The sequence below is a fragment of the Periophthalmus magnuspinnatus genome, chromosome 15 (genome assembly GCF_009829125.3).
Source record: "Periophthalmus magnuspinnatus isolate fPerMag1 chromosome 15, fPerMag1.2.pri, whole genome shotgun sequence".
Lineage (NCBI taxonomy): Eukaryota > Metazoa > Chordata > Actinopteri > Gobiiformes > Gobiidae > Periophthalmus > Periophthalmus magnuspinnatus.
Genome location: NC_047140.1, coordinates 19,185,834 through 19,209,287, shown reverse-complemented (window position 1 = coordinate 19,209,287; position 23,454 = coordinate 19,185,834). Strand labels below are relative to the sequence as shown.

The following is a 23,454-nucleotide window of genomic DNA, read 5'->3' as shown; positions in this document are numbered from 1 at the left end:
GTAGTCCGAACTTTTATAATTACAATCTCCTACAAGACAGTATAACAATATATAATAATATTTAAATATGTTCCATTAGACTTTATTTAACAGCAATTTAATACTGTCCAAAAAAATAAGTATTGGTATGAGCTAAATGTTGAATTAATTTTATTTTGACATGTTTGACTGTCAGCCAAGGCTATATTGTCATTTACTCCCGACACAATATTCATCTCCCAAAGAATTCATTTTATATACAGTTTGCTGTAGGAGAGTCCAAATTGTGAGGTGTCTTATTTATACTGTCTCACATGTGTATTCATATAAACACTGTTTGTTATTACTGTAAATGGTGCATTGATATGGCAAAGTAAAGAGCACCATCATGTGGTCATGATGTGGATTGCTACTAAGTGAACTTAACTGGTGATTTCAGGTTTGGTCTTTGGTAAAAGTAGTGGTCAGGAGTCAGGTCTGGTAGCAGCAGCACAAGCACTTGAGACACATTCATCTAATAAACTCTAAACTCCCACAGTAACACAGGAAACACACACAATGTACTACTACTCAAAATAGATATCTTACAAAATACTGAACCTATAAGAAAAAATTCACAAAACAATTTATTTTCATCATGAAAAAAGATAAATTTAACTTAAACCTAAACCCTTAAAACATTACACACACACGATAATACATTGTACATTGATCACATGCTTGTAACAGAACAAAAAAATAACACCACTAAAAAAATATTCAATCATGGCTTTTCTTATTCACAGTCTTTATAATCAGTCTTTTTCTGTGTCTGTGCAATATGGAACGATATTTTTTGGTGGATTTAGTTACAGGGGGTTTATCGTGATTGTACTTTGTCTTTGGAGTAGTGATGAACTTATTGTAATTTTCTGATAACATATGAGCTTTAGACGTTTGAATAAATCTATATTTTCATCAGAAATATGTCGCACTTCAAAATGTGCTATTTAGACAGGCCCAGGTCTGTGTAAGGTGCTGGTGTGAGATCATCGTTGTCTTCGGGGCACTGGGGGGGCCACCTCGGACTGACGCTGAGGGACCTGAGGGAGGGCTCGAGTCGGACATGAGGTGTACCGTTCATGAAGCATCTTCTCTGGAACTCTGCAACACAAAGATGTACAAATAAGAATAATAATACATTTTATTTATAAGCGCTTTTCCCAAGGACACGTTACAAACTATAAAACAATAAGAACAACTTTAACACATCTGTAAAAACTAGGGCTGTAGGCCTTTAGTCTTTTTGCCTATTAATCTTATATCTTAGTTGAGCACAATTTTTATTAAATGACAAATTATTTTATTTAGATTTTAAGGATTTATATGATACAGCAACGTATGTAGTGAGTAAGCTGGAAGTGGATCTGTATTTGTATTTGCACTTTTGTGTCTAAATAGTTGTTTTTTCCTTAGACACATGGTCAGATTATGGATATATTTAATATTTTGGAGAGTTTTGCCACACCCCCTTTTGAGTCGACAAATTTTTCAGTCTTTACACCACTAAGAATTTCTTTAGGTGACTACAGCCCTAGTAAAAACAACAGAGTAGGTTAAGACATCACCCTGGGGGTGTTCTGCATGTATGCATATACTGGAATTTTCAGCAGTTACCATGGTGACACAATGCACTCATTACCAAACATGACCAACAGCAACGAAAAGGTGGTGTGAATAACTGAAATACTATTGGCTAACTCTAGCTAGCTTGTGACTGCAATGCTATTTGAGAGGGATTTGTTTCACAGTAAAGACAATTCACCTGTTGTAGTTCAGGTCAAATCACTATTTCAGGGCCAGATGATGTTAAAACAAAGCTCAGATTAAAGTCTAACAAAGCCTCAGACAAACAATGTCTACAGTTATCATCACACCCCAGGGAATGTTGACGACACCAGCTGCAAAGCATCAATATATACAAAAAGCTGGAATTATAATAATATTAATAATTTACAAGAATGTAAATAACCCCTACCATTTACAGTAAGGAGTCTTTGTTGTTCTTACAGAAAGAGATTTTATTCAAAGTGTCATTTCAGTTTTGTGGTTGCCACGGTCATGGCTGGCTGCTCTTGTGGCTGACTAGCTGGCAAACTGGGCAAACCCCTTTTTAACTTAATATTTTGGGATTTTGACCAACTAAGAAGTGCAGCATGTACACTTCAAGGGACAAATGGATTGTGTGATTTGACACAATCCAGTTTTTTCCTATATCCATGGTGACATATAAATAAATGTGACCACTTTATATAGGGGAAAATGTTGGTTTAATCTTAAAGACAGACCTCTCTGGGATTCGTGGAGGGATTCTTGGAGCAGGGGCCATAGATGTGGGTTCAGACAGACGTGGAGGTCGAGGTGGAACAGGAAGACTTTCTAATGAGTCCTGAAAAAACAGATCATTTGTTAATTATTTTAAATGAAATGTAAATGAACAGTAATATGTGCTTGATGGCTTTAAAGTGAGTCACTAGATTGTGCAGTAGTTTCAGAAACTTCTTAGAAAGAACTCAAATGTGTTTTAACTAACAGGAAGCTGAAAACGCCAGTGGAAACAACTTTTATAACAGAGAACAGACAGAAGGAAGTTAGAGCGTCAAAAGAGACAAGCAATAACGGAAAACAAAGTAGAAATGAGTTTTTAGAGCAACATAATTTAGTTTGAAACCAGATCATCATACTTGATTGTTTTTAGCATTGGTGTCAGAGAAAATTATTTAGAAACTGAAACAAGCACATATTTCCATATCTTCCTATATTATGTGTGAGCTTTAAGTCATGTTAGAATCCATCATCAAAAACATACCTGTAGTTATGTTTCGTTTCATTCACATGTTTGAGTAACCCTTTATTATTCTGTCTACATCTCCAAAGCTCAAAATGCTCTGTTCCACCTTGTGATGTCATGTAGTGATAGTTTTCAACTTAACAGCTGCTTTTTACTTTTTGTCCAGTAGAGGTAGGCAATTTCAGGGCTAAAATCCATCAAATGATTCTAGTGAAGGTGTATGGAGTTTCAAAACGTAGTAGAGCACTTCCTGTATAACCACATGACATCACAAGGTGCAACAGAGGGTTTTCCATTTGAGAGAAGAACTTAAATATGCAGGGTATGTTTGTGATGAGGAAACAACATTATAGTAACAAAGATAAAAAAAAAAAAAAAAAAAAAGCGAAAAATGGGCTTTTTAAAAAACAGTTACATTTATGTTGCGGCTTTTTATAATATATACAAATATACTGTTGTACTATTTTCAAATATCTGCTTAGTAAGTATGTTAATCTTTCAGAGTCAAACAGTTCAATTCTCATTCTCTGGTTCCTGTTTCAATTCTAAATAATTTCAAATGAACCACAGTAACATAAGCCCTAGTGGTTGGCTAAATTAAGAAACTATTACACAATTTAGACTCACATGTTAAAATATGCATAGGGTATTGATGTCATATTAAAACTTTAGTGTTAGGATTCTTGTGAGAGGAAACATGATGCATTCTTTAATATGAAATCAGCTTTAGGAAATGACATTTTTTGAATATCTAATGTGACAACCCTTAGCATTTAGATTTAATATTTTGGGAGAGTAGATTGAACTGAAAATCCTAAATTATGTAACCAAATAATCTTGACATCTCTAGAACAAGAACATGTAAACAGTAGGGCTGCATCTAACAATTAGTCATCAAGTCAAATAAGTATTTTTCTTGTACCTCACATTTAAAAAAAAAGAAGAAAAATCTATATCTATACTAATAATATATCTTAAATAAAAATGGCAAAATATGGTTCTTTTTGGTTTTTGTATTGAAAGGTGTTTTCTTAGCAAATGGCCTGTGTCTTCTTAATACTCTAGCCTCAGTAGAGAGTAATAAGAAGCTTGATTTTAAAGGTTTATTTGCCCAAAATGGTTAACTATATGTGTTAGTTACTCTTCAGACTCCCACCTCTAGTTCAGGCTCGGTGCCGCTGCTGTAGCTCATGGTGCTGTGTGTGCTTAGACGGTTGCTCTCTGTACCTGAAGACCAAAAACAAAAAGATCAGAATGTACAAAACTCAAATGGAACAGTGTGGGTCTGAGTCTGTGGTGAAATATGGTTCAGACTGAGCGAATGTGGCCAAGACATTTGAGTTTCATAAGACGACTGAGAGAGACCACAACAAAAGTTTAAATAAATAACCAATTATCTTTACACAACTATAAGCAGTACTACAGAGCTTTCTGAAAGTACATACCTTTTTGTTTTCTATCTCCGGGAACTTACACAATACAGTTTCTCATAAGTTACAAATGCATTTAAAGTATGTTCAGGGTGTGAATGTATTTATCAGCATTGGTCACATCAAAATAGTTGATATGTTTGCAGATTTATACATAAGATACCCTGATGTGGGTTTAGAATACTACTAATAATGGATGTATACACTACTTTTAGAGCAATATTTATTCAATCCGGATTTGGTGATGGTAAGATACAACTCACACCCCACATTCATACTGGGCAAGAGGGGTGAAGTGTCTTGAACACAATGGCAGTTTGCACTAGAACCACTACTGGCCCTCTTCCACACCCAACATTGGTGTGGTAGCGGGGCTGCAGTCTCCCATCCAAGTACCAACCAGAAATGGTAAGTAAATCTTAAGAAATGTAGTATAAGTGTAAGTATAAGTGACATATTCAGACTCACTGGAGGTACTGGAGGTGCTGCCGGTCTTCCAGCTGCCCCTCTTGATGACGTTCCCTGTCGCAGCAGCAGAGGGCACTGTGGGGGGAGGCATGGTGCAGAGTCTGGGTGTGGGCTCGTATACACCACACTCCATAGTTGCCGCTGAGGCCCAGTACAGGTTTGTCTGCAGAGGAGCCGAGATCTCATAATCTGAAAGACAAAATAGTATTATTAAATATTAACAATGTAGTCTACTATAACTACTGTCGGCACTGTTCAAAACACTACCAGTTTGGAAATGTAGTCGACAAATATGTTTAAGGGTGCACTATGTAAGTTTTCAGTTGGGGAGTCCATCGTTGCTTCGCTTGGAATGTTCCACCATATGGCATTAATCTCATCTATAGTGCATTTTATTTAACTGCAGCTGTTTTAATTGCTCAAAAATAGTTTTATCTCAGTACTGTCCTTAAGGTATTATAATATTGTTGGGAAGATCATTACCAGTTTGTCCTATTTTCTCTTTCTCCTTGTGGCGCCGAGTGATGCTGTCCCGTAACTTCTTTAGATTTTCCTGAAAGAATGAATGCTTGAATGATTTTTATATTTGATCTGCATTACACTTGACACAATATGGTCATAAACACTTTAGAAAGAACACTACTAAAGCTACAAAATTTCCCCCAAAAATGAGTAACCCCAGTTATCTAGTCACCTATTACACCCATCACAACTGTCCTGGTAAATCATTATTATCTCCTGCTGCAACGAACCACTGAAACTCCCTATCCTCCATGAATCAGTTTTTCGGCTCCTAAACTGTAACCTGTAAACAAGACTTGCATTACACAGTATACAATCTTGATATTTAATTTGCATAATCAAATAAAATAAATCAATGACAAAGTAACTGAACCTATGGAAGCCCGTTTCCGCCATGAAAAAAAAAATAAAAGCCCCACAGAAAGTCGAAATTACGAGTTTTAAACTCGTAATTAGGAGTTTAAAACTCGTAATTATGAGTTTAAAACTCGTAATTATGAGTTTAAAACTCGTAATTATGAGTTTAAAACTCGTAATTACGAGTTTAAAACTCGTAATTAGGACTTTTAAAACTACTAATTATGAGTTTAAAACTCGTAATTATGAGTTTTAAAACTACTAATTATGAGTTTAAAACTCGTAATTAGAACTTTTAAAGTCTTAATTGAGCTTGTAGCACACTGCAACTGAGTGTACAGAGCAGAGGAGACAGGAGGAGGACTGTTATGTTTATCACCTACATACTTTTAAAAAATGAATAAATTAAGCTCCAGTAAAGTTTCTGGCGTCTTGAACAAATCAGTGGGCCCTGAGTGCTGTTCTGACCACTCATGAGCTGTGCTCTGTGTCTGTGAGCGCTCGTTTTCCTGGTCTGAGCAGAGTGCCAGCTGGTCACAACCCCGCTGGTTTATTGAGGAAATTATTAAAATACCAAATTCATTTAATCAAAATTGATAAGGTTCACTTTTTGTAAATGTTACATTCCCAAAATTACGAGTTATAAACTCATAATTCATACTTTTAAAAGTCCTAATTACGAGTTTTAAACTCATAATTAGTAGTTTTAAAAGTCCTAATTACGAGTTTTAAACTCATAATTACGAGTTTTAAACTTGTAATTACGAGTTTTAAACTCATAATTACGAGTTTTAAACTCATAATTACGAGTTTTAAACTCATAATTACGAGTTTTAAACTCATAATTACGAGTTTTAAAACTCCTAATTACGAGTTTAAAACTCGTAATTTCGACTTTCTGTGGAGCTTTTATTTTTTTTTTCATGGCGGAAACGGGCTTCCATATGAACCTGACAGCCAACAATTTCAAATCCTTAAAAAAAACAAACCACTAAATGACACTGCAATACATCCTCACTGTATGGTATCCTACTACTACCACCACCACCACTACCCACTACCACTTCCACTACCACTACTACTACTATCCATAGGTTTCAGAAGCAATTAAGCATTCAAAACAAAATATTACATCTGTAGAATGGTCAACTGCCCTCAAAATGGCACCATAAAACAAAGAGCTGAAACCCACGAATAGAAGAATCTCATATTGTTAAATCTGTATAATAATCTTTTCTTTTTTTCTTTTTCTTTTTACAGGGGCTCTCTTTTTCATGGGTGCCCAGTTTAAAATACAATACACGCAGAAAAAACAAACAAAACAAACAAGTGTACAAGTCCATATAAAACATAATCAAACACATAAATACAGAAAATAAATAAATGATCCCCTCTCCCTACCTGTTGGTACCGTATGGAGTGGGCCCTTCGTTCATGGTCAAACTGCCAGGCCTTAAACTCCTGCACGGCCTCCTCCACCGAGATCTCCCCCACTTTGACACGTTCCTGGAGGGAGATGAGCTGCCTCTGGCCTGGGGTCTTCATCCCAGCGTAGGGGTCGTACACGGAGCCTTGGTTCAAAGATGGGGGCCGAGCTGAGCAGACAAAATACCAGTGTTAAGTTATGCGTCGTTGCTTTTGTTGTACAAAATATGGTGACTTATGGAGCTCAAAAGTCACTGCCCACCACTTGATTCCTGAAGTAGATTTTCCGTTAAATTTCCTCATAGACTTTCCAAACATTTTTCCCTCCTTACCTTTATATGCATGTGGTGTGTGTGTGTGTGTGTGTGTGTGTGTGTGTGTGTGGGGGTGTGCGTGTGTGTGCTTGTTGGTGGTGTAGCTTCTATCTGTCTACCCCGGTGAAGCTGTGGCTAGTTTAGAGTGAATCAATAATGAAATGTAAAGTTTTTCCTATAAACAAATTGATTTATAATACAACAGAGTAGTTTCGAGAATAATGGCTATCACCTGTATCACTGATGTGCACATTTGATACATATAGTTTATTTTAGAGGTTGGTTTCAGTTGTGTAGATTTTACCAAAGGTCTTTAGGTAGTCTGTCAGAAGTGGCTTCCTGTTTAACCACAGTCATTTGAATACGGGACTAAGCAGCAGAATATTTCAGTAAATCATCAGTAAAGGTTGTGCTGTATATTTTGAGGTATATGTCTCTACAGTTTTAAAATAATACCCAAGGAGCTGTTTTTGGTTCTGGTATTCAGTTGTATGTAAAAAGTTTACTTGTAAATCTAAGTATCAATAAACACAGTTATCTGAGTTATAAAATTAGAAGTTCACACAAACTCTGAGACTTAAACTGGATTATCCTTGTAATATAACAGCATTCTTGTAATTCATTTACTACACAAATAACATTTAAAGACAGTTTTACCTGTTGCATACATCTTGTCTTGAAATTCCTGTTTCACCTGGGTCAGATTTTTTTCTGAAAATACTGTATAGAAAAAACAAAACATTCAGAAACAAGTAAAATTTATTGAGTATGTATTATTTATTTAAAAAAAAAAAAACACGGTGGCAGTGTTTCCCATAATAGTTGTGACTGTGGTTCCCCTCATAGTTTAGTTTTTACCCTCATACTTTAAGAACAAGCAGAGCACAAAATGTTTGCTTAACTTCATGAACATATAGAAGTAACTATATTAAATCTATTCTCAGTGCTTTTTGATCCGTAGTGGGAGTAAGTGACATAGGAATTGTATTAAATGAAATTATTCAAATATGAATCACTTATGCCACCACAGTCTCATTGTAAACCTATGAGAAACACTGCAATAATAATTTATCTTAGTCCCTCATTTCAAGTCTAGATTTTATGCCATCTGCCACACCTCTGCTGATGTAGGCCTCGGGTTTGTCCTGGTCCCGGCTGGGCTCTGGTTGGGGGCGGGGCACAGGGGCAGGGGGGCGGTTGATGATGGAAGGGTACATTGTCTCGGGGTCCACAGTGTCGTAGATTTGGTCTGTCAGGTTATAAGGATCCTCCTCCTCCTCCTCGATCCGGTCAGTCTCTGTCGGCTGCAGATTCTCTCTCTCCTCCGAGACAAAGGACTGTGACGGGGTGTGAGGATCCTCAGCCATCTGAGGTTTGGCTGAAAATGTAAAATAAAAAAATGCAAAGTTATTAGATTGCTATTGTTGCCCTGTATATTGTTTAGTCTATTTAGTATCTTCTCCCTTAGTTATGGGCCATATAATGTTTATGTTTGAAATAAAAATAACCTTCAGTAAAGCATGGAAATAGGAAATGCTGTTGTCTAATTCCATTCTTTGGATTATTCCTAGTCAGTGGTCCAAAGTTATGCCTCACTTACTTTATGAATTCCGAGCATCATAATTATTCAGTGCAATGAGTTTATAAGCGAGACCACTGTGAACTTGCTTGTTATGACATTTAAACTAACAACAACCAGCATGCTAATACACATTTCCTGATTATCAAAGCATAAAATGCTTTCTAATTAGATGCAGACAGCACACAACTTACACATTTTGACCTCAAGAGCTGCTTATACAATATATCTATACTGGGGTGAGACATATTTAGCTCAAATACTGTAAATGGGAAACAATAGGGCCTTTAATGTATGGCCATTTTATAATATCTTCGGTGCAAACCCACAAACCATTTTAGTTTCATTTTCAGTTTTTAAGTGACAACATGAGAAACTACTGTGAGAAAATAAACAGTGAAGTTTAATGGTTAAACTACTGACACATGTAAATACCTTGGAAAAACGTTCTGAGCATGGCCTCTTCCGGGTTCTCCTCCACAGCGTTCATCACCTCATCTGTAAAATATCAACTGCATCAGCTACACAGACGTCAGAAAGAAGATGTACTCTTTTTTGCAGTATTTACTATTTTTAACCACCACATACGTAGACCAATATGTTAAATTTTGTTCGTCGTAAACCGCAATATTGATCTAAAACAGCTTAAAAATAGAAACAGCTCCAGTGACTTCCTTTTCAAAACTACAGAACTGAGAAATCTCACATCTTCAGTGGAATTTCAGAACAATATAAGATGATTTAAACATGCATGAATCAAGTGAAACAACTTCGAGTAACCTAATGAAAAGGGAACAGTTATATAATGGTCAAATTAATTAAAAGTTTATTTTACATAATATGTCTCCTTTAATCACACATGTTTAGTTTAATGGTGACATTGTTCACTACTTCAAACCAGCAAGTTCTCCTCCTGCAAGATTAAAAACTCAGAAAATTTTAGTTTTTACATGCCTCCTATCTCCACCAACTGCTCTGTGTTTGTTATTATTAAAACATTTCAGACTCCGGGTCATACATGTGTGGTGCAAAAATATTACATAGACATTTTTCAACAAGAAAACATGAAAATCTGTAGCTTGAAACAATGAAATTTTACTATGAAGAGGTGGGGCCTTTCAGTTCTGCAGTTTTGAACAAAAAGTCAAAGAACATGGTTACGGTATTAAATAATTTTAGATCAATTAACACAATATACGATTATGATTTGTAGTATAAAAAAGCTGTTAACTGCATTAAACCATGCTTTAACAGTTGATTTAACATAATGCCACTTTTTTTTTTTTTTTTGTCTTAATTGCAATTTAAATATTCATGTCACTTACACAGGTCCTCTGCACACTCCGGGCTGATCTCCAGCATAGACTCATAGATATCCTCAGATTGGCCTGAAAACCTCATGAGCATGTCTTGGGACGCAGTGGTCATCCTCTCGTACACATCGCCCTCCTCCTCTGGGGCAATGGTCTCCTCTATGTGAGACTTCAACATATCGGCAGTCTCCTATAGCACAACACAAAACACAAATTAAATATGTGGTATGAAGGTATATGGCAGTTCCTGTATTACCACTGACATCACAAGGGTTTTCTGTTTAACTCAGCCTAAATATGCAGGATTTCTGTGTTAAACATGTGTGAATGAAACAAAACACAATATACTCCAGGTATGTTTATGATGAGGAAACAACATTATAACATAGATCAGAAAATATCATAATACAGAGCCTTTAAACATTATAACGGTGCTGTCGATGTGTTGTGCAAATGTAGATGTATTTGATCAATGACATTTGTCTTGATGGTAATGTCGTTGATGATGATATTTTAGAGGATAATAATAATAATAATAATAATAATAATGTTGAATTTAATAACTGTATATTTTCGAGGATGTTGACAACAATGCATTGAATTTTGAGTATTTTTAGAAGAAATTTGTATTAATGGGAATTAGTCTTAATTAATTTTGACTGTTTAAAATGTGTCATGATGAACTGGATTGTGGTTATTTTAAGGAGACATTGTTGATGAAATATTGTTGCTGGAGGTGCTTTTATCTAAACAGGCTCTTTAATGTCTTCTGTATTTGCCCAAGGACTGCAGAGGGAAAGTGACTTGTAGCTAAATCTGGTGTAGAGCATCTTTTCTCTTGAAATTCTGTGCACTATCCTTGTTTTAAATAAATAAATAAATAAATAAATAAATAAATAAATAAATAAATAAATAAATAAATGTGTACACTCTAGAGAGGAGAGAGGTTAAGAGCAGGATAACTATGTAACTTTTCTCGTGGGGGGGTCTGACACCTACTTGTCTCAGTGGAGATGGAATGTTCCACAGTACAGCATTAAATATTAAAAAGTACCCAGAAAGATGTGCATTCATGGGCTTGCCTTACCATTAAATTTGATGTGGAACATTCTAGGCAAAGAAATAACTCCATATTATATTGTGCAACTTTAACTCTGGATCTAAATGTCAAATAACACAGAGTCATAAGAAACATGGAAATAAGCATTTTTTAAGAGCCAGATTTAACAAAGATTTCAGGAGCTACAGAATGCAGCATAATAAAAGTGAAAGAACCATTTTAAAAAACAAATAGTTGTTCCATTATGGTGTAATACGGGGATCAAAACTAAACCAAAGTCTAAACCAAGACAACATCTCAGAAACACATTGGTGTAGAGATGTATTTTAAAGATGAATAAATTACAAAGACAAATACAACTTAAGCACAGTCAAATTCAAGTTGACACATGAAGGGGATTTCCACTGACACTAACTTCTTGGGCTGCTGTACATGGTCAGAGACTGTAGTTAAACTGAATCATTTAGGTCCAAGTAGTGAGATAAGAGAGTAATACGTAAGTAGTAGTAAGAATAATTAAGTATTATAAGTTAAGAATATTATTTATTTTTTATTGTGTAGCCTTTTGAAGTATTTTTGTTAGTCACTGTAAGCTCTGTACATAGTTGAATAAGTGTGTGTGAGTAAGCCGATCTATTTCTAAATCTATTTCTAATGTGAGAAGTTAACAAAAACTCTATTAGTAATCAAGGCAAGTCACATGGATTCTTATATGGGCCTTTTTTTTTTTTACCTCTCTTTTGACCTGAGAACTTCAACACACAAAAACCACTGCATTTTCACTTTCAGCCCCTAGAGTCCATTGTCACAACAAACCATATACTTTCTATATCCTACTTACTACAAACTCGTCCATAAACTGTCGCAAGTCCGAGAAGCCACTTTTTTGGGCCAAGGTGTTAGGGTAGTCTCCATTTTTGTTCATGACACTGTAGGCCTGTAATGCCCCGGGACACTGCAGGAGGGCGGTAGTGAGCTTCTTCAGGCCGTACTTAGCAGCGAAGTGGAGCAGCGTGGGAAGTTCTTCATTGCGCTGGTCTAAAGGATGAGAGAACCAATAAGCACTGACCATAGAGGTGACTAAGTACTAGCTTTATCTCAGGCTCTATTAGTCACTCACTGACTGCTTTGGAAACAATTAGATATTTGCCATTTCATCAACTTTTATCTTTGATTGGTCAAAAAAAAAGCACTCATTGTATTCTATTACGGCATAATATATCTGGATTAATATTTGCGTGTAATATTGGTGGGGCCACAGTGTCATGGGGCAACTTGAAGAGCTGCATATTGAAACATGGATGAAGCAGAGGGACAATCGAGGGCCAAAGGCTGGTGGTCAATAGAGTGATTCATTTAGACTGAATCACCAGGGCTCTCATTTGTGAAACATGTGTGCACACAAAAATGTTCTGATCTATAAACACATGAACATGACATTGAAATTAAGGGCTTGGTCCAATACTTTAAACTTTGTGTGTCAGAGCTTCTACATACAAGACAGAAGGAGGTCAGTGCTCAGAGAGATAAGTGAACATGTTTCTGGAAGTTTATGGCACTTGTGATTTGTCCATGCAAACACTTTTAATAAGAATTCCACATTTTATAAATAAGAGCCCAGGCCTTTATTCAGGCTTAGAACCTCAATAGGACACACTCAAAACCTGAGGACTGAGGGTCACAGTTGGCCCCTAGGCCATAGTTTGGACAGCCCTGCTCTGAACCATCTCGTTTAGTCTGTGTGTATGACTCACATGAGGCCATATTGTCCTCCTCTATCTGCCTGATGCCAAACAGCTGCAGTCCAGTGGCCGGCATTTTGGACTTGAGACACTCTGTCAGCATGTGGTCCAAGGACTCTCTTGAGTTGGACTGCAAGTGAAATGCCTGAAACACAAGAATGAAACAGCACAACTTTACCGCATTATCAAGATAAAGAATGGTTCCTGAAAATAACAGATACATCATGATCAAATCTTTACTTAAAGGGCCCATATTATGCTATTTTCTGATCCATAATGTTGTTTCTGCATCACTAACATTCATAGAGTTGTGTTTTGTTTTATGCGCACGTGTTTAACACACAAACCTGGCATATTTTAAGAGTTCTTCTCTCAAACGGAAAACTGTTTCACCTTGTGATGTCAAGTGATAATATAGGAAGTGCACCACTGTGTTTTTAAACACTATACACTTTCACTAAAATCATTTGGATAATTGGAATTGCCCATCTCTACTGAGCTAGAGGTAAAAGGTAGCTGCTAACTTGAATACAACCACTTCATGTCATCACAAGGTGGAACAGAGAATTTTGAGCTTTGGAGATGTAGACAGACTTAAACCTCACAAGAGTCAATTTTGCATAATATAGGACCTTAAATATAGTTTTACTATTGCAAATATAGTTGTATAGTTTTATGCCAACCATTGGATTCTCTTTTATGTATAATTTACAGCCTCAGTAAAATTTACAATTTACAAAAACAGTTCATAAAATACACATTTGGTCAGTCATTACGATAAGATGTCATAAAAAAGTTGAAAAAACGCCACTCCCTTGTTGCTATAGTGGCCCCAACAGACTTTTACAGTAAATATGAATGGGTGTGCTCCTGTCACATCTAACGACACTTATCTCACTACTTCAACATAACCTTTAACACTCATTAGGATTCAAATGGCATCATTATTTAACAAAGTATTATAGTATTAGTTTTCATCAGTAATTTCTTTCACCTGCAAGCATCTGATATTATTAAATTATTATTATAGTCTTTTGATTTATTGTTTTGATTACACCAAAGCTAAGCATGCTATGGCCTTCATAAAACAAGAACATTTTCCTCTAATATGATATGGTTAGAAATCTAAGTGCAGGTGATTTTACATTTATAAAGTATAGCAGCCCAAATTAAAATAGGTAGAAATTGTGCAAGCAAAATGATCAATTGCTAAGGTGGCACATTATTAGAGAATCATGAATGAAATTCTTCCTTACCTGGCAGATAAAGTTCACAGGATCTGTTGCATTTTCAATAAAGTGATTGACTTCTCCCATGCTGGTGAAGTATGTGACTGGTTTGAGGATTGCACTTGACTGCTTTGTGCGTAGAGTTAGAGACGCAACTCCAGCGGGAAAATCTATGAAAAACACAGATACAGATTCCACTTATAATTTCACTACATTTGCTTAAAGTTGATAATAAGGAACCTTGTACTTCTGCAATCAAAATGTGGTATGTGAAAGAATACTGTGGAAAGCAAATGGTAGAAGGGAAGTTATGAATGAACAATGACAATGTTTGTACATATATGTGTACAAGTTGCATACCCAGCCAAAACCTCACACTTTGAAAATACTAATTTGACAATACTTGTAAGGGTCTGGAGCCGTATTCTGTCTCTGATTTCAGACAGGCAGGACTGACAGGACCAATCAGAGACAATTGTGGCCATTTGTGTCAAAAACAAACACAGCTTACGAGTAAAAAGAAAAAAAAAAACTAAACAAAAAAACCCCCCTGAGAACTGACAAACAGCGGTGCACTAATCTCTCATGTATCTCAGGCAAAATAAGTCATATATTTTGTTCTGAACTACAACTGTATTTAGTTTTTACTTCTCACTTTAAAGGTGCACTATGCAGCTTTTAAGCAGTATCACCACCTGCTTCTCTATGGAAATGTTATTGCTTTGCCTAAAATGTTCTACAATATGGCATTAAACTTATCTATTTCCATGGAAACAAGCAAATGATAGCACCTAGACAAATTACTGGTCAAATCTGTGAAGAGGCGACCCCATTTTTAGAAAAATTGCTTGTTTGAGTTTTTTTTTAAGTATTAGTAAACTATAAAACTGTATAATGCAAGCTAAATATAGTTTATTTCATACTGTGCAACATAACTTAAAGTGATAAACGATCCAGCAAAGTGTGTCTGTGGGGCGTGGGTAAATATTTAAATTATATTAAAAAGCTGACAGCATGTGACTTACAGTAAAGACTTACCAGGGGCAGTGACGCTCAGAGTAAAGCTGTTCTCTACGGTTGGTTGAATCCTTGTTGAGTCTCCACTTTCTGATGAAAACTCAATCTCCATCTCTGAATAATGGTCTATTTTGTATTTGAAAATTATGAAAACAGTCTCCTGGTCCTACAAACATAAGAATAAGTACTTTAGTAGAAATAGAATATCTTAGTAGGTTGTGTTGGCATAAATAAAAAAAACATGAATCTAGACTAGAGTGTCAGAATGAATTTGAGGGTATAGGCAGATTGTACTGTAAAGTAGTTAAAGGGCAAATACTGCTAACATATTACCTAAGTGTTTTATGATTCATATATCTGCACAAATATACATTAAACAAAAAATATATGTGGAGGGTATTTGATTACTTTTAAATAAAAAAGCTCATATCTATAGTGAGTGGATCCAGTTTTCCTACAAGAATAAACATCTGAATGAGAAATCCACAAATTGAACCCAAATGATGTTATCCCATAAATAAATAATAGCCCTGATTTTTTTCATAGGAAAGGACACTGGGACATGAAGAGTGAGAGGGTAGAGACATTCAGATTCAGCACATGGTCAAAGCCGGTACCCACTTCTTGTATTTGTGGTTGAGTTAAAATGGCATTGGTTTGTGTATAGATTATTATTATTTTTATTTTTTTTTACCTATTTTGCAAAATCGACTTTTCAGAGCTTTTAACCATGTTGTTGTTGTTTCCCCTCACCATTTACCCACTCAAAGTTATATTTAAAGTGATTAATGTCAGTTAACTCCCATTTTCACCGTCACTAGCACAGGCCCACTGCTCTGTACTTACTTCGTTCTTCAGTTTTACTTTCTTAATCAGTGATATGTGCAGGATTTCACAGCTTTGCATCGTCATTTTGGTACAAATAAAAAAAGATCTGTGGCTCGCTAGTGTGATGTGCAGCTGGAGGTGTCAAGAACTTCACAACTCTAGTTTTCTTTTGTAAAGTTATTTTAGATGAATATTGTCCAAAGGTGTCGTAGATTATAACTATAGCAAACACAAGCACAATAGGTCTTCTTTAATTGACCTTATAATAAGAGAAAGACGTATAGATTTTCCTTTTGAATATTTCATGATGTAGGTATAAAATTGATACAGAACTGCTAGCTCCCCATTACATCACATAATAAAATATAGCTGTTAAAATGTGCTTCCAAGTCTTTTATATCCATTTTATATTTTGTTTTCTAGTTTATATTGTGTTATTTCAATTTTATACATTCAATTATATAAAAATGCCCCATACCCCACAGTGGATTCTGTTGGGCTGAACAGTGAGACAGCTCAGATCTGTGGCTCCAGTCTCCTCTGTGTTTGATTGCCCCTCCTCTCTCTCTGCTTGTCCTCCTCTCTCCTGTGTTTCCTCCCTCTCTTCTTCTTCATCTAAAACCTCTTCTTCCGTTCTGGTGGACTGCTGAGTCGGAGAGGCCGCTGTGACGTGGTCCACACTCTTGTCTTTAACCTCCCGCATCCTGCCTAAAAACGACATCAAAGGCAGACTCAGTTCCTGTGTGGTGTGTATCAGACTGTAGTTTCAGTTTTAATGTAGAAAACTTCCACCTCCCACCAGTGGTACAATTTGCATCCTGTTAATCCTGTAAAATGATGTGGATCACTGAGTATAGTGGAAATAGCTTTTTTGTTGAAAAAAGTACCATTACCAAATTACAGCCTTTTTCATAATTTATCAATAACATGTTTGACTTTAAATCGATTTGGGGCAAGAGGATTATAAATACTGTAAAGACTGACTAAAAAAAACAAAACAAAACTTTTCTATTTGTAGTTAAAGGTGCACTATGTAACTTCTCTAGTGGAGAGACTGTCACCTGCTTGTCTCTACTTTGCCCAGAGTGTTCCGTAGTATGGCATTAAACTAATTAATCTCTATGGAAACAAGCAAGTAACTCCACCAGGCCAAGTACATATCATATCTGTGGAGAGGTGAGCCCGCTTACAGTAAGAATTCATGTTTTTCACTTGCAATAAAAACAAATTGATAAAACGCAAGAAAGATAAGCTTAATGCCATACTGTGGAACATTTCTGGCAAAGCAACAACATGTAGACAATGGTGTAGTGGACCTAGCACTAAAAAGTTACATAATCCACCTTTTAGACTGTTTTTATTGTATATTTAGGATACCGTGTCCAAGCAATTTCCTGAAAACTCACTCTCTGTAACAGATTCCAGGATGGTGGACACGTACACGGCAGGTTCATCCTCTGTATACAGTTTCCTCCAGTACGGCCAGTCTGGGAAACACTCTGTTAGAACATGATCATCATCCACTCCACACAACAGCGCCACCACTCTATGAGGGGGGCACAGCACCCTCTGGAGTGCCGCCTGCAGGTCGAGTGAGCTCAGATTGTCTAGAAAGGCCCCAGTGAAAAGCACCACGACACATTTGCAGTTTTGTAAAGAGTCAAAGTTGTATCCGTGGAGTTGATCTGCAGGGCTCACAGAGTAGAGTAAAATGGACTTTTTAGGAAACTTTTTGGTAGATTTGAGGATCTGCTGTAGATATGTGGCCCATTCGTAAGCTTCAGAGGTGTAGAGAATCAACAGTTCATATGAGGACAGAGTGTCAGGAAGGGCTGGAAAATAAAAGACATTTAAAAGGCAATATTAGAGTTAGATTATTCAAGAGTTTAACAGACCATGGCTGCTTTAGAATTGCATGATTTCAAACTTAAAATAACTAGTAAATACACATCATTTCACAGTCTCAGTGCTCAAAACACTCTGATCTGGTGAAACTTACTATCTACTGGCAGCAGAGGGCATTACCATGTCAAAAAGAATGAAACTGCATAATGTGAGGTGACGATTTACAAACTTAAAGACTGCGCAGGGCTTCTATCTGTGAGATTACAGTCATATGGATTTTCAGTAATTGGTGAGGCTCACAGGCGAAGGACTTTTTACTGAGGATTACCAAAACCAGCATGAATGACACTCCAGGTGTGTTGTAACATGGTTAAAAGGTGAAAAAGTCAGTTTTATGTGATATGTTTTCTTTGCTGAGAGACAGTAGATCGGGTGTTAGATTTGTTGGTGATTAGGTCCTTGCTCAGACCAATACTATCCCAGTAGTTTCATTAATATCATCATGGGGTCTTATACAGTTCAGATAGGCCAGATAGGTCATTTTTTTAGTATCAAGACCTCCTCAAATGAGTATGTAGGCAACTATCTGAGTAAAATTTTGTTGACAACGCTACATATGAAAAAAACCCACACACACACACATCTACAAACTAAAGGTTGTGAAAACTATTACTAACGTTGAACTAAATGAAGTAATTTGTTCAGCTCAAAACCCACAAATGACAGCACCTCCGCATAGTCTAAGGTCTAATGCCAAACCTAAACCTGACCACAGCTCTGGGACCTCTGGACTAACATGTAAAATTAAACGCTATAATCGCCTCCCAAATGAGTGTTCTCCCTCCACACTGCACACACTATGAGCTGCAGAGATGAGCTGTTTGAGATGGAAAAGCTCCACAGAGGAGCAGCTGTCCAGTGTCCAGCCCCAGAAACTCAAGGTGAATGTGGGCATGAAATCAATGAATGTCCCCTGTGTTTCAGCCAAACTGGAGCTGAGCAAACATGAGCTAACATGAGGCTAAGTCAACACTGGTCACAGCGTTTAGGCTCATTACAGCATTTAATCAGGTCACCTCCACAAGACACAGGCTAATAGGTGTGCTAAAAGGTAGGCTAACAAGAATGATAACAGCCAAATCATATAGCAATATCATTTCTGCGCTGTAATGCTCCCATTTGTACTATCCAAGAAAAACAGGCATTACTAGTAAACATTTGGGAAAGACCATAACAAAAAGACATGTGTTTGGAGAAATATGCACTATGTAACTTCCAACTGTACATTTTAACAGAGATTTGACCTGCAGTTGTGGATGAAGTACTCAATTTTGTTACTTAAATAAAAGTACAGATACAGAGGTAAAAAACTGCTCAAGCCAAAGTAAAAGTATCACAAAATATAATGCTGTAACACTACAATCTAAATTAATTTTGTCTATTTATTTTTGTTTGCTCAAAGCTGAAGCTTGAAATTGAAAACTTTAGTCAGAATGTTACCACAAACATGGTTAAAAATAACCCCTCAAATTACTTTTCAGTTCAGTTAAAAAAATGTAGTGGAGTAAAAAGCACAGATACCTGCTTTCAAATGTAGTGAAGTAAAAGTATCCACTGCAAAGTTTACTTAACCTAAAAATTCTAAGTACAATACTTCACTGCTTGTACTTTGTTACATTCCACCACTGTTGACCTATGACTGGTAGTACCGCCTCCTTGTCTCCATGGAGATTAATGCCACACTGGGCTTAAACCCTCTTGTTTTTATGAAGTAAAGTTACATAATGCATACTTTAAATTTAAATATTCAAATCTTTCATCAGCTTTTATACTTTATTTTGTGTAATTATAATCTCTCAAGAAATTCAATAACTATTTGCCTCATACCAATGTAACCGTAACCTTAACCATAGACAAACTACATATAACAAATAAAGTCATACCTAGACTTTTAACCTTGAGATTTAAAATGCAACATGGTCACTTTTGTTTTTTTAAGACTGATGATGTATCCATTCAACAAAATTGGAAATATGAGCGTCTCTATGTATCAAAAGTAATTGTATAGAAATGAGCAACAGCTTATTGTAGTCACGCAGGAAGAATTACATGTTTGCTTCCTTTTTTGAGCAACTGCATACATTTTAGTGCTGAGTAACTCACTCAGCAACAGACATTTGCTGACTTATCGAATGAAAATTACAAAAGTTCTGAAAAGCCCACAATAGTTTAAAATTTCTTAATCAAGACAAAGAATACGTAGCAGGCCAAACCCAAAACATATATCCACTCCTAAATTTGTGGACATTGGACTTAAACAACACAATCATCACATGGACAAAAGTAATCTAGTTTTATAATGCAAAGATTGCTTACTTCAACTAAATACTGTACCTACCATTATAGCCACAGTATTACAACAAACAAAAAAACAAAAACAAAAAAAAAACAAAAAAAAACACAAAACTATGAGACAATAATATTAAAATTAGCAGAAGCTTTAAAAAAAAGTAAAAGCATAACTGCTCAACTTGCACTTATCCCTAAGTGAACATATTTAGGTTTACACTAGATCTCACAAGTAGTACTGAAATAAATTGTCCAACACCGAATAAATACAGGACCAAACTGAACCTTTGTGAAGTTCCCACCAAAGACCCAGCATTTTAAATGTCCTCACTGCTATTAATGATTAGAGGCTTGGCTTGTGGTAACTACTTATAAAGTTATCAACATACAAACATACATATGTGTAGTATAATACACAGAAATTAGTTTCACTCACACATGTTTGAGTAATCCTGTTGTGTTAGTCTGTCTACATCTCCAAAGCTCTGTTCCACCTTGTGATGTCATATAGTGATAGTTTTCAAGTTAACAACTCCTTTTAACTTTTGTTCAGGGATTAGAAATTCCAGAGCTGTAATTGTCCATATGATTCTAGTGAAGGTGTATGGAGTTTAAAAACACAGTGGAGCATTTCCTTCATCACCACATGACATCACAAGGTGGAACAGAGTGTTTTCTGTTTGAGAGAGGAACTCATGCTAAATATGCAGGGTATGTGTGTTAAACATGTGTGAATGAAACAAAACACAACCCCCAAGGTATGTTTTTGATGAGGAAACAACATTATACCATAGATCAGAAAATAGGGTAACATGAGCCCTTTCACTGCACTTGTCTCACACAGCGATGAATGAAAGTCAATACATTGATTTGATGCCTATGATTACTGATACATTACCTCCAATACACCACAATCTCTTTTTCTACATAAAGCAAAAAGCAGAATATACAGCAGAGTAAAACAAAGTGAAAGTTCTCAGACAAGTTATGAGAACCTGATGTGTGAAAGTGTGAATCCACAGGTCCAGCCAGTTTCCTAACACCTGAATTTGTGCAAAGCATTTTCATTTAACCTCAGGACTGAACCCACATCCTTCTTAGGGTCTCTTGTGTTCAGTGTTTGTATGGGAAAATAAAAGTTATACAAGCTTGAATCCAGAAAACATTTTGTTAAATTGAAGCGACAAACAGGCTGACACACAACCTACATGCTCCACGGAGAAAGCAAGTTAAAGTCAAACTATGGAATGTTCTCCTTGGAGATAAATCAACTTTGGGGCACTTCAGGTTATTTTTGTCTATTTTTAGGATTGAAATGTTACACAATGGGTCTTTAACATAAAATAATATTGTGAGAATCATCATCTTGCGTTAAAGCTTTAGCACAAATCAATAGTTAGTTCAGTACTTTCCTTTAGGCTAGGTTTAAAAAAAGTACCCAGAAAACATTTTTATATATTGAACACTATGTAACTTGATATAAAAGTAAAAAAACGGCTGATCTCACATTCAAAATTTAGCATAGAACATTATAATAATTACCTGGTCCACTTTGCCAGTCTTCATCCATGGTTACCAAGTTTCACCAATGTCCAAAATCACCTGCTGTGCATCATTACGTGTCCTGTATCTCTCCTGTCGCGTGCTCTGTTCTCCTGAGCTCCTCTTCTACTGAAACTGCACTAGCGATCAGCAGCTAAATGCTTTGGTGTTGTATATAAATAGCTACTGTTAGTTTCCTGATTTTAGTGAGACGGCCCCACTTCCTGAAACAGTTGAAGAAGTGAGAGCAACCAACTGAACGCCTTTTCACCACTGTACTGCATTATCAGATCAACCCTTGCACCATAAGTCATTCAACAATTACAAAGACACGTTTCATCTTATACTTGCTAAAACAATATTAAAATGGTCAAAAGTTGCACATATGTCTATAGTCAAATATCATGTGACCACCTGCTGTATGTACTTCCGTTTTCTCACTTCCTTACCAAGGTGTGAGAGTTTCGCTTATAAACTAACACAGTAATTTAAGTAAATGAACTTCCTGTGATTGCATCAAGTATAGAGGCGAGCGTGTGCCGTGGATAGATAAAATATGACCTTTAGTCTCATGTACACAGCAATGAAGGCTTATATTATATTGCTATTATTTATAGACTACAATTAAAGGTGAACTATGTAACTTTTTTGGTGGAGGGTCTGCTGCTTGTGTCCATGGAGATGACATTGCATTGCCTGAAATGCTTCACAACATGGCGTTAAACCTGCTCATCTTGCATCAACCTAATTATTAAAATACCTTGGAAAAATATTCTCGGCTTCCACAGATCTAAACAGTAACTTGTTGTACGTCACCTGCTATTTATAAGCCATACTGAGGAACATTTAGGCAAAGCTATAGCATCTCCATGGAGACAAGCAGATAGAACCACAAAGGTTACGTTTAATATTGATAGAGAGAATGATATCCGCCCCTTCCAAACCAAATAATTAAAAGTGCTGCTGTTTGCAAAAGTCATTCGGAAGTACATTAAATTGCTCCTGTCTGGTTTCCCGGGCAACACTTTAATAACTGATCATTACAATTTGGACTTTACAGACTCCAAAACAAGTTAGTGTTGAACAAAGACAGTGCTGTTATTAAACCATAATAGTAAATTGGTTTTGCGTTTATTTTAATTTGAAAAGGAACACTGCTGTTAAACAAAAAAAATGAAAACAAAAATGGTTTGAAAATGTGATCGATTGAACACATAGCTGACGACTAGATGGTTAGTGACTCCTCCTGCACACACGTGTTTGGTCGATTGGCTTCAGAATCTAACCCACAACCTCTTGCCGTGGAGATTTGGGTCACTGATCACTTTTTACACAGTTCCTCCAGAGGTTATTAAAAGAAAGTTAACCCACACCTCTGTTCCAGCGAAGGATGGAGGAACCAGAACAGACAGACACAGGCGGTCATAGGCTGGTCAAAGTGTTCACTTTGTCTGTCTCGATAATCACTATATCGACTTATCATTCAATGTATGAAAGCTGGAACAACATAGTTTGGGGCTCAATATGTATCGTGTGCGTATTTTTGTTGTAGTAGTCCCATTTTTATGTAATACAGTAAGATTTGAGCTGTAGAGGGATGAAAAAGTAACATCCAAGACAAATTA

The 23,454-nt window shown here is 36.2% G+C and overlaps 1 protein-coding gene across 1 annotated transcript; it reads right to left on the bottom strand.

Annotated features, from left to right (window-relative positions):
* Positions 1–584: 584 nt before the first annotated feature.
* On the bottom strand, positions 585–22,053 carry pik3ap1 (phosphoinositide-3-kinase adaptor protein 1). Its single transcript, XM_033980058.2, has 17 exons — positions 21,830–22,053; positions 17,500–17,925; positions 16,572–16,801; positions 15,287–15,431; positions 14,276–14,418; positions 13,032–13,164; positions 12,119–12,315; positions 10,230–10,407; positions 9,340–9,402; positions 8,443–8,703; positions 7,983–8,045; positions 6,988–7,181; positions 5,191–5,260; positions 4,708–4,896; positions 3,966–4,036; positions 2,307–2,407; positions 585–1,122 (listed from the first exon to the last, which is right to left on the bottom strand). The coding sequence occupies exons 1-17, from the start codon at positions 21,855–21,857 to the stop codon at positions 1,008–1,010; spliced, it is 2,607 nt and encodes an 868-aa protein (XP_033835949.1). The 5' UTR covers positions 21,858–22,053; the 3' UTR covers positions 585–1,007.
* Between the last annotated feature and the right edge of the window lie 1,401 nt (positions 22,054–23,454).

What these genes read in the sequence shown, in the direction of transcription:
- pik3ap1 (XM_033980058.2), bottom strand. Translation starts at nt 21,857, where the DNA reads ATGGATGAAGACTGGCAAAGTGGACCAG. An exon ending in AGTTTATGGACGAGTTTGTA is followed by an intron (nt 10,408 to 12,118) that starts GTAAGTAGGATA and finishes GTTGTGCTATAG; the next exon opens with GAGACTGCCGATATGTTGAA. An exon ending in ACTCCATACGGTACCAACAG is followed by an intron (nt 5,261 to 6,987) that starts GTAGGGAGAGGG and finishes TCATTCTTTCAG; the next exon opens with GAAAATCTAAAGAAGTTACG.